This window comes from Ovis canadensis, chromosome 22 (genome assembly GCF_042477335.2).
Source record: "Ovis canadensis isolate MfBH-ARS-UI-01 breed Bighorn chromosome 22, ARS-UI_OviCan_v2, whole genome shotgun sequence".
NCBI lineage: Eukaryota > Metazoa > Chordata > Mammalia > Artiodactyla > Bovidae > Ovis > Ovis canadensis.
In genome coordinates, this window is record NC_091266.1 from 36291285 (window position 1) to 36308736 (window position 17452).

The window sequence follows — 17452 nt, forward strand, 5'->3', positions numbered from 1 at the left end:
AATATACATTTAAAAAAAAAAAAAAAAGCTACCTTTTTAAGCCCAGCTGGAAGTGGGTATTGAATTCAATGCTCATGGCTCTCACCCCTTGTATCAAATTGCAAAAATCTTATTCAGCTTAATCCTATTTGGAGGTAAAGTTTTGATCTCACCTGAGAGATGCAGGAAGGTTCTTTTTTCAAGAACTGCAGTGATGCCGATGACAGGAGGCAATCATGAGATCAGGGATCTTTCAGCTTCGCTGGTGCTGGACCTGGAGAAGGGCTGCCACGGCGAAGGATGAGAGCTCGACGCCTCTTGGAGTCCCAGGGGACACCCAGACAGGCAGATAGCCCTTGTGACACAGCCCTGCTGATTCTGTAGCCCCCGCAAGTCTGCTTGCTCCCAAGAAACGCTCCTGAGTGGAGACACTGCTTGCTCCTGCCACCACCCTCCTCACCTCTGGGAAAGCACTGTCTGCTCCTTCAGGCCACCTGTGAGTAGTGGTAAGGAACAGATACTCCTCAGCAGCTTGCAAGGGCAGCAATCTGTTGTAGAAAACTCCCATACTGATACACACAAAGCACGGCTGTGGATCTCCCCTGACAACCACAGTGGACTGCATGAAAGGAAACAACGAAAACTAGAGATTGGAGAGACGAGCCCTGCTCTGTGGGACTGAGCCGCCTGTCTTATCCAGCCCAGGTGCAATGTGAGAGCTTCATCAGTACAATGCACTAATAGATGCGAGAGTTTAAAATCCTGTCAGTTGGGCTTCCCTGGCGGTTCAGTGGTTAAGAATCCGCCTGCCAGTGTGGGAGACACAGGTTCGATCCCTGATCCAGGATGATCCCACATGCCACGGAGCAAAGCCCATGCACCACAACTATTGAACCTGTGCTTGGGAGCACCCAGAACAGCCCAAAAAAAAAAAAAAAAAAAAATCCTGAGAGCTGTAATGACCAGAGAGGTGTTATATGATACTCAAGGTTTCTCAGTCCTTAGGGCTAAGGTTCTGCAAGTGAAACACAATTCAGAGCACAACTATGTTCTTTTACAGCTTGTTTGTACTCCTGACCCTGAAACAGAATGGTCACAGAGTTCCAGCTTCACAGTTAATTAAAAGAGTGAAACAAAATTCAACTTTTATTAAAACCATGTAATTCTAGAGCTCACAGTTCACAAAAGTTTGCAGAATCATCTTATGAGTTCTCACAATAATCTTGAGAGGGAGGTCCGGAATCTACACATTATAGACGACAGGAGAGTCCCACCATCGCTCCCTGTCCTCCGAGGACACTTGGGAGAAAGTATCACTGAAGAGCTGCCTCTAGGCAGGAAAGGGAGCACATTCATGATAGGAAGCAAGCAGGCAAACCGGATTTGGAAATTTCTGTTGTGTCAGAAACATATGACACCCTTTCCTTCCTGGTGTTTGTTTTTTTTGTTTTTTTTTTTTTCTTTCGGTAATTCCTACTCTTCCAACGGCAGGCTTCCCTGGTGGCTCAGATGGTTAAGAACCTGCCTGCAATGCAGGAGACCTGGGTTCAATCACTGGATCAGGAAGATCTCCTGGAGAAGGGAATGGCAACCCACTCCTGTATTCATACCTGGAGAATTCCATGGACAGACCCGACTCGTGTGCTACAGTCTATAGGGTCGCAAAGTCAGCCATGACTGGGCAACTAATATACACTTTTCCAATAGTGAAGTCGCTCAGTCGTGTCCAACTCTTTGCGACCCCATGGACTGTAGCCTATGAGGCTCCTCTGTCCATGGAATTTTCCTTCACTTGTGGCTCAGCTGGTGAAGAATCCGCTGCAATGCAGGAGACCTGGGTTTGATCCCTGGGTTGGGAAGATCCCCTGGAGAAGGGAAAGGCTACCCACTCCAGTATTCTGGCTTGGAGAATTCCAGGGACTGTACAGTCTATGGGGTCACAAAGAGCCAGACACAATTGAGTGACTTTCCAATAGCAGAAAGTTCTATTTTAAAAAAACAGCCTACACAGGTGGTTCTCAAGTTTAACGTGCATACAAATCACCCGCAACCCTGACTCAGTAAGGTTAGGGTGGGGCCTGCATTTCCAGTGAGCTCCCAGGTTACACAGGTGATGATGCTGCTGGTCTGGAGACACTTAGAAAGGCAAGACCTAGCAGCCACTATGGAGAACAGTATGGAGGTTCCTGAAACAAACTAAAAAACAGGGGGAAATGCACAGGATCCTCACCTGAAGGTACGCCCAAGAGGGTAGGCTGGCAAGGAGCACAGCCCGGCCTGCTCTGGGAGGAGCACCCACCGGCATGGAGGGGAAGAGGACGGTAAGCGAGCCAGGCTGCAGTTCCAGTAGGTGGAGCCCTTGTTCTCCCAGCGCAGCAGCAGCGGCTGCTCGCAGTGTGCAACCTCTGCCAGAGAGCCCTGGCAAGGTGGGGGGCAGCCTGAGCCAGCAAGGACAGGAGCCTGCTGAGCAGGGAAGAGACACGCAGCTGCCCTTCAGAGCAGAACCCAGGGAACTTCCTGGCATCTTCATCAGCCACGGACTGAAAACTCACCAAGGACACCTACCTTGTCTGGTTTGCACTACCCAGGCACAGGCGGCTCAGCTTGCAGCCTGGCCAGCACCTCATCCTGCTTACGGTACATGCAGTAAATGGGAGAACCAGGCCTTGCAGTCCTGCTCTGTGTGGTCTAGAGCTACTTGCTTAACCTTCCTTTAACTTCCATTTGTCATCTTCAAAATAAAGTGATATATAAAAAACAAAAAAAACTAAAAATTGGGTTTTTGTATGACCCAGCAATCCCATTTCTGGGCATATGTATCTGCAAAACACAAAAACTCTCGATTCAAAAAGATACATGCACCCCAATGTTCACAGCAGCACTATTTACAAAATAGTCAAGACCTGGTAATAACCAGTGTCCATCAACAGATGAATGGGTAAAGATATGGTGCATACATACAACAGAATGCTACTCAGCCACAAAAACAGAATGAAATAAAGCCATTTGCAGCAACACAGAAGGACCCAGAGAATATCACATTAAGACAGAAAAAGATGAACATCATAGCATATCACTTATACGTGGAAACTAACAAAATGATGAACTTATTTACAAAACAGAGATAGACTCACAGACATAGAAAATAATTTATGGTCTACCAAAGGGGAGAAGGGGAGAGATAAATTGGGAATTTGGAATTAACAGATACACATCACTGTATATAAAACAGATAAGCAACAGGGACCTACTGTATTAGCACAGAGAACGAAAGTCAACATCTTCTAATAACCTATAGTAGGAAAAAATCTGATACATAGATAACGGAATCATTTTTCTGTATACCTGAAACACTGTACATCAACTACATTTCAATAGAAAAATAAAGACCTAGCAGAAATGTTAAACAATACTTATCTTCTCATAAACTTGCTCCCATCCCAATGATCTCCCCTTTGTTAAGGATTCCATCATTTCTCTAACTTCGTATCTTTATAGGATGCTGCTTTTTTCATTCACAAGCAATCTGAAATCTAAGCCAGTTAATTTTTTTAAATTAGATTTTTCTGACCTTTGATCTGTCCTCCCCTCAAATCATCCCACTATCATTAAGCTTTCCTATAAACAGGCAATCTGCTTAGGAAGCTTAGGTAACAAGGAGTTTCTCATTAAATCTAAATTCCTTGATTTGGACCTCCGGGGCTCTTTAGTTTATTGTCTGCTATGTGCCAGGCAATGTCCTAGTACTCTATGTATTAACTCATCCCACCCTTACCACAACCCCACGAGGCAGATAACAACTATTATCTCTATGTTAGATAAGGAAGCTGAAGCCCAGGTTGGGTAAGTTGCCAAGGTCACAATGCACTTGAGTGTCTGAAGTCAGTCTGGCTCCGAACAGGGTGGAAAGGCTCAGCCTGACCCAAGTTTAGATTCAGGCTCCATCAAAAACGTGATGTTAAGATTTGGGCAGGTCACAATGTCACTGGACCCCATCTTCCTTCTTCGTAAAATAAGTGAGCCTCGCTGGCCTGTAAGCTTTCTCTCCAGAGTCTACCTTTCACCCACCTTCTCTATTCCTTAACAGCCTCAGGCAACTGCTTCATGGGTACCCCCTTGGCCAGCGCTCCTGCTACTTCTCCCTCCCAACACCCAACCTGGCTTGAGCTGCGGTCTGACTCTATGTTAGCTCAGCACTAGTGCATCAGTTTCCGCATCTATAATGGCTGCGAAATACTTACCTCAAGAATTCCCAGCTCTTCTGTTCTGCTAGGATTTACTGCACGAAATGGCTTAAAATGCAGCATGGACATATTTTGAGTATAGAGTGTTTCTGCTGAAATCATATTTGAAAAGGAATTCCTGACCTGAGTTTCTTCACTTAAGCCTCTCCCATTTCTGAAAATCTGAGCATCACTGAATCGTCAAGAAGGTACCCCCAGAAACATGAGAAGGTTCAGGCTAAACCAGGAAGAAAATCAAGAAAACATACTTATGGCCCTTGAAATGCTTTTATTTATAAAATAACTACTTAAATATAAACATCTCTAGGTATAAACACTATTCACGAGAGACTTTTGCGTTGCTGCCTTCTGATTGACCAGCAGACCCCGGGGTGGCCAAGGAGCCCCCGGGTGTCTCCTGACTCATGACTTTAAGGTGAAGGTGCATTTGGAGGAGCAAGGGCTGTAAGCTGTTCTTTATGCCCTTTCTTGCAAGACAAAATTCATGATTTCCTGTTCCAAGGCAGGCTTTCACTCTGGGGCAGACCTTAAGAATAAGAGCCCTGCTCACATACAAACTTCAGGGGGGAATCTTAGTGTTAGGATCAGGAAACATCTTCCTGAGGTGGAGGAGGTACAATCAGGCACTTTAGATTCTGTTTGGCTTAGACCACGGTCTCTGAAGCACGGGGGCTGATGAAACAGAGAACGCTTATTTCCAACTCTAGGATAAGCTACTTCTGGACTGTTTACCCAGATTCAAATGAGATAAACGTGCATTATGGTCTCTTCATCTGTGGACAGTAGTGTGGAGGAAGGGGAGAGGCATCCAGCCTCCCTCTGGGCTGGACTGGCTTCAGCCCACTGCAGAATGAATCCCCCAAAGGGAACAGTGGGAGCTCCGATCCCGTTCTCCCAAGAAAGTCTATCAGCTATTCAGCTTCAGGAAAGAAGCCAGGAAAAATTACTGTACACAGACAGTATAGAGATGGTGTCAGCAAGGTGTGGAGGATAGCACCTAATGGGAAATGAACCTTTCATGTCAAAGTTCAGGGGAAAGGAAGATTCTAAACATTTTTTAAGAGGAGAAAGAAGTACTAGGTTGGCCAGAAAGTTCGTCTGGGATTTTCCATTGGATCTTACAAAAAAACCCAAATGAACATTTTTAGCTGACTCAATAGTTGAATTTTGCCCAATCTGGAAATGTGGTGAAATAAATAAGAAAAAGATTACAGATGGCAGTGTTTTAGGGATGTTTAGAAATAAGGGGTGTGTGTGCAAATATGTGCCAGACACTGAGGTTTTGAAACATCAGATTTGGTACAATGTTGACAAACTTCTTGCCACATGCAGAGGCACAGCCTGAAAGGGCTCCCAGAGAATTCATCCAAGTTGGTTTCCGGTCAGTTGATCACGGAGCATGGGGCCACCCCACTCAATATGGCACAACCAACATCAACTTCTAATGCTATAGCACAGCTTCTAGCATATACTGGATACTGGTCTTCTGATTGGAAATTTCTCATTTCCAAAGGCTGACCCCAGGACTTGCTTCTCTTTTCACGGTCACTGAATCACTTGCAAGCACCAAGGTCCATTTCAAATTCTAGAGATTCTAGTGAGCATCAAGGCTGACAACCCAATCAAAGAGAACAAGACTTATGCACCACTGTGCCACAATTAAGCAATGTGGCAGGGCTAGTGTCTCAGGAGCAGGAGGCCTCTTGGTGGATACCAGAACACTTCAGCAGAAGGAAGTGAAGGCAGCAAGGTTGAATGGGAAGCAGAACAGGCTCAGGTGTACTCAGCTTTGCGGATATAATTGGATGGAACGTAACCCTTTTTCCCATTGACTTCAGCTAACCACCATTCTGTATTTCCTGTAACATCTTTAAACTCTAGGATCTTGAGTCTCTGATTGGCTGACACACTCAGCTCATTTGGGTTCCGTGCCTTGAAGGTATAGACAGCAAAATAGACCTATGAGAGGGAGAGAAAGTGAGTTAGGAAATGGGAAACATCTGAGAGCAAAGCTACCCAACAGAACTTCCCAGGGTGATGGGTACCATCTGTATCTGGACCATCCAATATGGCAGCCCCTAGACACACGGCAGCTGAGCACTTGAAATAACAGCTAGTGAGGTGAAAGGACTTAATTTTAAATTTTAACTTTACCTAACTTAAATGTAAATTAAATATGGCTGAAGGCTACCATAATGAATAGGACAGCTTTAAAGAAAACCAAAATTCACTTACTCTTTCAGAGTTGCCTTAAAAGGGGAAAAAAAGCTTCAGTCAGTAAGGAAGATAGATGAGACATGAGGACGCTCTTTCATACACAGAAATTCTGTATTTAAAAATCTTTACAAAACAACAAAAAACCCACATCTAATCCCAAAGGAAGAAAGGGTGCTCACTAGGTGCCCATAACAGGGCTAGCATGCAAAGCGAGGGTGGTGGTCAGTGATCAGGAGGAGGAACCATGAGGCCCGCAGGGACACAGTGAACACACACCCAAGGGTGCTCAAGGGCTGGAGCTGACGAGGCCAGAACTGAGATCCTTGCACAAAGTCAGAATCTCAGAAAGGGTCATTTCCTGGTCCATGTCCACCAGCCCGCTGGTGGGCCAGAGCTGGGGCGTGTGTCCTGGGCTTGTCAGAACCACAGAGAGCTCGCCGACAAAGGTAAGACACACTTGGAGACTCATTGCTGCAAGTGAGCAAGGGCAGGTGGCCAGGGATTCCTCAGCTGTGGATGTGAAAGTGGCTTTAAAATATGTAGGTTTAAAATGTTTATGATACAAAGAAGGGGCCATTACAAAAAGAACGGGAAAAACTGAAACAGAATCAGAATTCTATTCCTGAATTCTAGAAATTTAGTTACTTGAATGAGAAGCTAAGTAGATGAGTTAAACAGCAGACTTTATACCAATGGAAGAATCATTGGAAGTGCATTGGAAGAGTGTGAAAAGCTTCATGGTGACACTTGGTAAACGCCCCACAACACTACAGCCTGCGAAATCAGCCACCGGAGGTCCAGAAGACTGGGGCTGCCCACTCTCACAGCAGTGAGCTTCTGGAAATCCTTTAAGGATTTATCTGTGGGCCCATCTCCAGGGTCACCCCCAGCCGGGTCAGGCCTCGCCCACTCCTGAGCGCTCATCACCTGCATCCACACGCAGCGCAGTAACCATGGAAACCGAGCGCACTCACCTGGTTGCCTTCCGCCTTGCTACTCTCTGGCTGTTCATGTCTGTCATCCAGAGACAGTGCTGTTCTTGCGCCTGCTTTTATGAGGTCTCGACCCTGCCCGTTACGCCCTGACATGGAGGAACCAGCCATTTCTGGATGCCTGGAGTTTCGGGAGTTCCTCAGGGTAGGGGCAGGCTGGGGAAGGTCTCTGACCGCATCGCCCGAGTCCCACGGCCTGTGCTGGGAGGGGGAGTCTGGGTCCGAGGGGCATCTGGAAGGACTGCCCTCTGAGTTCAAGGATGCGCTGAGAGTTCCTTGGTCAAATTCTGTCTGGGAAGATGCATCTGGAGGCTGTTTCTGGCAAGGCCCTGAGCTAAAGGACACAGCCATGCTGCTGGGGTTGAAGGTCAAGGTGCCGCCACTGTTCTGCCGCCGTGGCAACCTGGGGGAGGAGCTGCCGTGCTCCGACTCGGTGGAGGAGTGGCTGCCCACGGAGGCGTCGGAGTGGCTGCGGCGCGCGTTGTAGGGCTTCAGGAAGGAGCTGTACACAAAGCCCTTGGTGACTGCGGGGAGGAAAAACAAACACCAAGAGCTTTCCGTGGGAGGAGCCGGGAGGCAATCAGCAGAGGAGAAACTCTGGCTTAAGGTCAATACTGCCAGGGGATAAGATGTCAGGAGACGAAGAGGACAGACATCATCCCAGGGCGCAAAGCGGATGGCAGAGACCAGACACTGCGGCAGTCGGTCCAACGGGTGAGTGACAAGGGGCTTTGCTGAGAACCGAGAGACAGTAACAAAAATAACCACACGCCTGAGCATGAGCAGATGAAGACATTTTAACAAGAGCACCGAACTATGGGAGCAAAGGCAAGGGGAAGACTTCACTAAGGATGTGTTCAAGTCCATAGAGTGTGGTTAAAAAGAATTTAAAAACCATCCTCGGCCTGACAGAGCCCCTCCCATATGCCTCCCTGCCCTCTCCACCCCTGGTTTAGGAATGCGGTGGGAATACTGAGAACTAGAGTAGGAAACTGCTTATATTAGTTAGAATACACACCAAATACGTGTTCATGTCAATAAATTTCCTAAGATGCGGACAGAGAGGGCCTTCAGCTAAAAACTTCAGCACAAATTAGGAACTGAGATCTCTAACCTATAGGAAACACTGTTATAATACTGAATAAGAAAGAATTATCTGTTAGGCAGGGACCTGGAGTATGTAACCTCCACTTGAGCCAGGGTCATCTGTCTTGACCGTCAGTGTGTTTCCTGGACCTAAAAAAAAGCCACCTTGCATTTGTTCTCTTTTCTGAGTGATGGCGAGAAGTCCCCTAGGCAGAAAGCAAGGGGTGGAGCGGCTAAGAGCTGACCCTGATGCTGTGGGCTTCCTGCTGCGACTTTACTCATCCGGACTGTGGAGCTAGGAACCCAAGGACAGAGGAGCTCACACAGTCTGCATCTTCCCCAAGAGGCCATCGGTCTATCAGTGGCTCTCACCTGCCATCGCCCTGGGGGCCCCTTCCTTTGTCCTGCCTTTCCCACTTCAAGCTTTATTATTCTGGGTAAGCAGAACAGGGGGCTGGGAAAGGAGAAAAAAAATCCACAAGACACTTTTAAAGAAACTGAGAAATATTACAATTTTCAGTTCTCATGGTATGAATACAGGTGTTTATTATAGAAGCCACAATCCTTCTCTAAAACATTTGGGGCCAGATGTATTATGGAATTCAGATTTGGAGATTTAGGACTGGGTCAACACCCCACAGTCAAACCCATTCAGGTTTCTGTAGCAAAACATGACTAGTCACACCAAAAGGGAAAAAGTAAGGGTCATAAACAGCCTCTCATCATCTGTTCAGGTTTGTCACCAAATGAGTTCAGATCATGGGAGGTTTAGGCAAATTAGTTCTTTAAAAAAAAAAACCCTCTTATTTTCAAAGGTTTTCAGATTTTGGAACTGTGGAAAAAGAATTATGGATTGGCATCCTTTGTATTTTACAAAAACAATTCTGTACCCCTTCCCTACCCCAACTCCCACCAGAAAGAAGGGGGGGAAAAAGCTGTGAGCTGTTTTTAAAGTCATTTCCTAAATAGTCATGAGGTAAAATTATGTTTGGGGGGGCCCCCAAAAAATCCTATCTTACAAGTTTTAAATTCGTATGTTCACAAAACACATGTAAAGAACTTATGGTTCACTCAGCGATGCAGAGGGCAAAGGACCCTTCAGGCAGGATTCAGTGCCTGTAAATGTAAAACAAGGCATCTTGCAAGTGAAGTAATTCCAGAGTCTTCTCTGAAATTTTTCAAAAAAAAATAAAAAACTGGTTTTGCTCTATAATGACTTGAGCATTAGATGGAGTAAACTTCTAAGGTTTGGCTAAGATCAAGTGGTGGCTCAGACGGAAAGCGTCTGTCTACAATGCGGGCAACCTGGGTTCGATCCCTGGGTCGGGAAGTTCCCTGGAGAAGGAAAGGGCAACCCACTCCAGTACTCTTGCCTAGAAAATCCCATGGATGGAGGAGCCTGGTGTCCATGGGGTCGCAAAGAGTTGGACACGACTGAGCGACTTCACTTTCTTTTTCCCTTTAATCAAAGACTCTCATATTTTCTGCTGGCCTACACAGGACTCAGGCACAGCCCAAACCACTCTTTTCCTCATTTAGAGTCATGGTAATCTGTGTCTGGGGCTTCTCTGGTGGCTCAGCAGTAAAGAATTCGCCTGCTGGAGACACAGGTTCGATCCTTGGGAAGGTCCCCTGGAGGAGGGCATGGCAACCCACTCTAGTATTCTTGCTTGGAGACTCCCATGGACAGAGGAGCCTTGTGGGCTACAGTCGGTTGGGGTCACAGAAAATCAAGACACAACTTAGCGACTAGAAAACAACAATCTGTCCTCTACTGTTCTTACCTCCATTGTCAATCAGCCAGCGGTTCTGACTGCCCATGGGGTCCTTCTTCTTGATCACACCCACTAGGTCACCTTCCAAAAGTGAGACATCCAGGTCCTGGGCTGCATTGAAGTTCCGTTCTGCCTGGAAGAGCTTTTCAGGGGGATACCTTGCCAGGAGTGAGGCTCGAAGTTCTTCCGACTGGAGCATATAACTTGGCTGACAGGAAATATAAGAGATACCATCAGCTAAACCCCTCCCTGGCTGTTGCCCCAGTAGCTGTATGTAATCACGTATGTTGTCAGTCTCAGAAACGGAGGCAATGACAGCCAGCTGCTCCCAGCTCCTATCACATGCTTTTGCACTGAGTCAGCCTGTATGGCTGGGGAAAACCATAATCTCTTAGGTCATGTTTCCGTGCCTTTACAGCTAGAGTAAGAAAATTTAACACATCCTTAGTTTTAGCTCTGTTATCCTGTGATTAAAATATGTGGTTAAACTGCCACCTAAAGAATCGAAATATCTAAGTGATATGAGTAGGTCTCCTTGTATTCTGCTATATGATTCTAAACAACTGAGACTTTATCTTGGCTTCTCATCTCTAAAAACAAATAATATTCATAAAATAAGAGAACGTAAAGTGATAAAAAATGTGATACTTTTTTTTAAGATCACTGGAGATGGAAATGGCAGCCCACTCCAGTATTCTTGCCTAAAGAACCCAATGGACAGAGGAGCCTGGCAGGTTATAGTCCATGGAGTTGCAAAGAGTCGGACATGACTGAGTGACTATCACTCACCTTAAAGTCATATAAAAATTTTTAAAATTATTTTTTAATTGAAAGGTAATTGCTCTACAGTCTACGGGATTATATGGGACAAAAATACTGAAGCAGAGACAGATCAGCAGTCTTGTAGACTGTGACCCCATATGGTTTACCCTACTTTTCAGAATGTAGAAGAACTGAGTTCAAAACGAAAATAAGTCCAGGTAAAAAGTGACCAGCCAATAACTACCTGGCAGTTTATCAGATGATAATTTTTCCAATACATGATCAAAAATAGGGAGCCTGGCAGAATTAACATATCCTTAAACCAGTTCCCTTAACTGATGACCAAAGTAGTAATATTAATCCTTTATTAGCTCCTTTCACTGTAGAGACTAGGCCCCAAGAATGCTTTGCAGAGGGCATCTGAAGTCTGTACCAGCTGGCATACTGCTGGTGCCTAGTGATAGTAAGTAAAGAAAGAAAGCACATGACAGATTTGAACTCAATAACCTTTGTTCTCCAATTATTATAAAATATTTAAATTCATTAAATTGTTAATTGGTAGAGACAGAGCTGAGTCAATCAATAACATTGATGATAGCTTACTCGAATAATGCTTACCATGTACCAGGCTAACACCTAAGTGCTCTACATACTTTAACTCGTTTAAATTGCAAAACAACCCTATGATGTAGCTAGAACGATTATTGGTGCTTTAGACATGAGGAAACTGAGGCTCAAGGACACAGAGTGAGTCACTGTCAGAACTGTGATCTGAACCGAGGTGGTCTTGCTCAGGAGTTCACAGCTTAACCACCAGGCCATATGAGCGTCGCTGGTTGCACTCACCATGCCGAGGAGCGGCTTTCGGGTGGACTGGCGGTCCATGGTTTTCCTCTCAAATGGTCTCTTGGTGGTGGGAAGAGACTCTGGGAAGAAGGTGAAAACCTGGAGCTGCTGCAGGACCCTGCTGTGCTCCTCGTGGAAGATGGCAATCAGGTTCCCCTCCCTGCCGGTGACTTTGAGTAGCTGGAGTCCATGCACAAGATCAGAGACAGAGGGGAGAAAAGAACACACGTAAAAGACCCCAGGATTGGCACAGTCTCCTTGAAACTCCTCAAGTGTGAGCCACCAACACTGTAGCCAGGGGGCCACAGGCCCAGCGGCCCAGCTCCTCCAGGGTGGCTCAGGGTGGAAAGAGACCATTCAAGGCCATGGGATCCCCAGCACCGTCAAGGCATCAGGAATTCCAGCTCCCAATGGGCTTGACCCAGTGATACAGTTAACCTGCCTAGCTTAATAATGGCTTGACAATCCTGACATGTATTGCACAAAAAACTTGGGGAGAACCTGGGAGTCCCCTTCTCCATGGGGAGGGAGGGTCTCACCGAGAGCAGTGGCTTCAGTTGCTCCAGCGCCTGACGCACAAAGTCACAGTGGGCCTTGGCGTAGCCATGCACGCAGTTGCTAAAGAGGCCCTGCGCGTACTGGTGGAACTTGGGCAGCTCATCTAGCAGCTGGGCATTCAGGGCCTCATAGTTGTTCCGTGCCGACTGCAGCTCCTCCAGGGTTTTCTTGTCCTTCAGCTTCTCTGCCCGTTCCGTACAGTTATAGAAGTCCAGAAGCTTGTCGAAGCGTTTCTGCACCAGCTTGTGGGGTCCTGTGAACATGCTCAGTAACTGATTCAGGGGAGAGATGACCAGCCGCTCTGTCCTCTCTTTCTGTGAAAAAGAGAAAGGCACGGTGTTCAGTCTCAAAGTTGTTATTCTTAGAACACTCTCCAGGTGGCTTTTGTTACATCCTGGACCACCTGCTTTGCTCCAAGCTAAACCTGTGCAGATCCAACAGTGTTCTGCCTACCTGATACCAGATGTCTGCACACAAAGCTTCTCAGCTTGTAACTCTTCACCCAACAATCTGCACACACCAAAGAGTATGCAAAACAGCTCCACAGTTGACAATAAATGCTCAACTACATAAACATGATGTTGCATTATAACCCAGATGTGACCATCTATCTGGTATCACTTATGTGTACATGTCTATACATAGCCTGAATTTAACTTAAGGTTTAATTGTTAAAAATAGAATTACCATATGATCCAACAATCCCACTCCTGGACAAATATCCAGACAAAACTATGATTCAAAAAGATGCATGCATCCTCATGTATTCCTAGCAGCACTATTCACAATAGCCAAGACATGGACACAACCTAAATGCCCTTCGACAGATGACAGGATAAAGAAAATGTACATAAACACAGTGGAATACTACTCAGCCGCAGCAACATGGATGGACCTAGATATTATCACACTAAGTGAAGTGAGTCAGAAGGACAAACACTGTATCATACCACTTATATGTGGAATCTAAAATCTGTCACAAAACAAAATCAGAGACAGAGAAGAGGCTGCTGACTGCCAAGGTAGAAGGGGGTGCAAGAGGGAGGACATGGAAGTTTGGGATTAGCAGATGCAAACTGTATATACAGAACGGATAAACAACAAGGTCCTACTGTGTAGCACAGGCAACTATATTCAATATCCTGTGATAAACCATAATGGAAAAGAGTATGAAAAAGAATATATAAACATACACACACACACATATAAAACTGAGTCACTTTCCTGTAGAGAAGTAATTTACACAATATTGTAAGTCAACCATAATTCAATAAAAAATGAAAAGATTTAGTTGTTACATAAATCTGGGGTACAGAAACTTTCACACACCCATCATATCTTCTACTCATAACTACTTAATAATTGTTTTCACTTTTCAAAGATTTTTGTCTAATTCTAAAGGGATAGATATCAAGGGCGCAATGTGGATGCAAAAAGAACATAAATAGGTACTTACTAAATTTTTACTAAGATGCTACTGTCAGAATACCTATAAGCTTCCCAACTATCATGTTTTCTTAGCCTCAAGCATCCAGATACCTCCAAGATACTATCAAACCCCATTCATTTCTATTCAGGATCTCTCTCTCTCCATTTAGAGTTTCCCAAGCAATCTGACATTTAGTAGTCTTTATAAAGTAGTTTGTGCGATTTCAAAGATCTACTTGTTAAACTATTAACTGTGCCGAAATATTCCTTTTAAAATCATTAATCCTTTAGTTGTTTTCTTTTGGTCAGTTATCAACAGTGATACCAGATTAAATTTCCTAGTCTTCCTTTGTCCCCTGAAATTGGGCTGGTCACTAGCTATAAAAAAAATCTCTTTGCACATATGCAGGTCCTACCTGTCCTTTTAGCTGACTGACTGAAAGCCACATTCTGAATATAAAATCCTTTAACTAAAGGGCACTGGGACTCCTGGTCCGTGGAAGCATGTCTCTACGGCATGAACTTCGCCAAGAGCCGGATGTTAGAGAGAAGCCTGGGAAAAGGGCCAATGCAAGAAAAGTGGGCTGAAGAGTCACTTACAAAGTTTGTGAAGAGCTGGTCACTGATGTAGCGATGCACCCTCTCGAACTGTTCCAAGTCTCTGTGTCCCTTCTCCATGCACACGTCCCACATGCTCACGGCAGCCACCACCTTCACACATGCCGATTCCTGTGGCCAGGTACAAACATGGGTAAGACCAGACAGAACTTCCGGATTCCATCATCCACCTGAGACAGCAGTTAGCAGTCAGAACCAAACTGACCTGCCCGTCCAAGGGCTATCACCCACTGCTATGGAGACAAGCCTTTTAAGACCTGGGGGCTCTGGTGTACACTTGCTATGTACTTAGAAAGCATGGAGGGGGGAGGGAATGGTCAATAGGGAGACAACAAAATTAGAGGAACTGTAGGGAAGAGTCCTAAGGCAAGGGAAATACACTTGGTCAAATCTCTCACTTTAAGCCAGTGTGCTCCTGAAAAGTCTTATAAGCCCCGATCTTTACTTAATTCAATTTTTATTTTTATTTTTTGGCCATGCCCTGCAGCATGCAGAATTTTAGTTCCTCAATTAGAGATGGAACTCATACCCCCTGCAATAGACACGCAGTCTTAATCAATGGATTGCCAGGGAAGACCCCTTAATCACAATTTTAAAATAAGGAGAGTTTGCTATTTAAAAGAAATGTAGGAAGCATATCAAAAAGTGGGGATTACTCAATAAATGCTAATGACAACTAGATAAAAAGCAAAAAGCTGGATTCCTACCTCAAACCTTATGTGCTAATGTAAATTTCAGCTAGATTTATGACTTTAATATAAAATGATAAAAGTACTGAAACATAGGAGATCTTTTAAAAATTACTTGGAATGGAAAAGACCTTTTAAAGTATGACATGGAATGAAGAAGCCATAAAAGTTTTATTAGATTACACAAAAATAAAACTCTTCTACACACAAAAAAATCTTAAGTAAATTCAAAAGTCAACAAACTGGGGTGTGTGCATGTGTGTGATATTTGTAAACCATCATCTCAAATAAAAGGCTATTTCCTCCAACATATACAAAAGTACTGTAAGTCAATAAGAAAAGAACATGAAATCAATAAATCAGTGCCCCCAGAATGTAAAAAGATACAGCCACTGTTGAGAACAGTATGAAAGTGTTAGTCACTCAGTGTGTCTGACTTTTCCCCACCCTGTAGACTGTAGCCTGCCAAGCTCTTCTCTCCATGGAATTCTCCAGGCAAGAATACTGGAGTGGGTAGTCATTCCCTTATCCAGGGGATCTTCCCAACCCAGGGATCAAACCCAGGTGTCCTGCACTGCAGGCAGATTCTCTATCATCTGAGCTACCAGGGAAGCCCAAGAGAATAGTATGGAGATTCTTTAAAAGACTAAAACCAGAATTACTATATGACCCATGAATCCCATTCCTGGGCATATTCTCAGAGAAAACCATAATTCAAAAAGATACACACGATTTGTATATTCATTGTCCCACTATTTACAATAGCTGGAACATGGAAATAACCTAAATATCCATCAACAGAGGAATGATAAAAAAGATGCGGTGTATGAAAACACACAATGGAATATTACTATCTTACTCAGCCATGAACGGGAACAAAACTGTCATGTGCAGAGACATGGATAGACCTAGAGACTATCCATACGGAGTGTGCTTAGTCGCTCAGTCATATCTGACTCTTTGTGACCCCATGGACTGTAGCCCACCAGGCTCCTCTTTCCATGGGGATTCTCCAGGCAAGAATACTGGAGTGGGTTGCCATTTCCTCCATACACAGTGAAATAAGTCAAAAACTGAAAAACAAATATCATATATTAACACATATATGTGGAATCTAGAAAAATGGCATAGATGAATTGATTTGTAAAGAAGAAATAGAGACACAGATGTAGAGAACAAATGTGTGAATACCAAGCTGGGAAGGAGAATGGGATTTATATATATATACTACTATGTATAAAACAGATAACTAATGAGAACTGACTGTATACAGTCAGGGAACTGTACTCAAAGCTCTGTGGTGACCTAAATGGGAACGAAATCCAAGGAGGAGGGGATACACATCTACGTGTGGCTGAGTTACTTTGCTGTACAGGGGAAAATGAACACAACACTGTAAAGCAAGTATACTGCAATAGATAATGAATGATTAGTAGATAACTAATGATTTAAATAATAGAAATGCCCTTATATACACCCAAATCACAGAAAAAGAAATATAATGACTTAAGTTAACAGCATGTTAACCGAGAACTTCCAGATGTACAAGCTGAATTTAGAAAAGTCAGAGGAACGAGAGATCAAATTGCCAACATCCATAGCATCACAGAAAAAGTAAGAGAATTTCAGAAAAACATCTACTTCTGCTTCATTGACTACGCTCAAGTCTTTGACTGTGTGGATCACAACAAACTGGAAAATTCTTAAAGAGATGGAAATACCAGACCACCTTACCTGTCTCCTGAGAAAACTATATGCAAGTCAAGAAGCAACAGTTAAAACCAGGCATGGAACAATGGACTGGTTCACAATTGGGAAAGGGGGTACATCAAGGCTATATACTGCCACCCTGCCTATTAACTTATATGCAGAGTACATTATGCAGATTGTGGGCTAGATGAATCACAAGCTGGAATCAAGACTGCTGGGAGAAATATCATCAACTTCAGATATGCAGACATTACCACACGAATGGCAGAAAGTGAACAGGAACTAAAGAGCCCCTTGAGAGTGGAAAAGTTTCCTTAAAACTCAACATTCAGAAAATGAAGATGATGGCATCTGGTCCCATCACTTCATGGCAAATAGATGCGGGAAAAGAAGTAGTGGCAGATTTTATTTTCTTGGGCTCCAAAATCACTGCGGACAGTGACTGCGGCCACAAAATTAAAAGATGTTTGCTCCTGAAAGAATAGCTATGACAAACCTAGACTGTATTAAAAAGCACAGATAGCACTTTGCCAACAAAGGTCCACATA

At 44.4% G+C, this 17452-nt stretch overlaps 1 protein-coding gene across 5 annotated transcripts in view; it reads right to left on the reverse strand.

The window, feature by feature from the left end:
• Positions 1–4471: 4471 nt before the first annotated feature.
• Positions 4472–17452, reverse strand: part of DNMBP (dynamin binding protein) — a 115125-nt gene continuing 102144 nt past the window's right edge. For 3 of the 5 annotated variants that reach the window (XM_070289449.1, XM_069567185.1, XM_069567186.1), the window contains 6 exons: positions 14488–14616; positions 12441–12773; positions 11902–12081; positions 10303–10501; positions 7415–7956; positions 4472–6182 (listed from right to left, as the gene is read on the reverse strand). In XM_070289449.1, coding sequence (XP_070145550.1) covers positions 5997–6182; positions 7415–7956; positions 10303–10501; positions 11902–12081; positions 12441–12773; positions 14488–14616 — 1569 coding nt within the window. In that variant the 3' untranslated portion in view covers positions 4472–5996. Of the gene's footprint in view, positions 6183–7414; positions 8167–10302; positions 10502–11901; positions 12082–12440; positions 12774–14487; positions 14617–17452 lie in introns of all 5 variants that reach the window. The other 2 variants (XM_070289448.1, XM_069567184.1) reach the window with 1 other exon arrangement.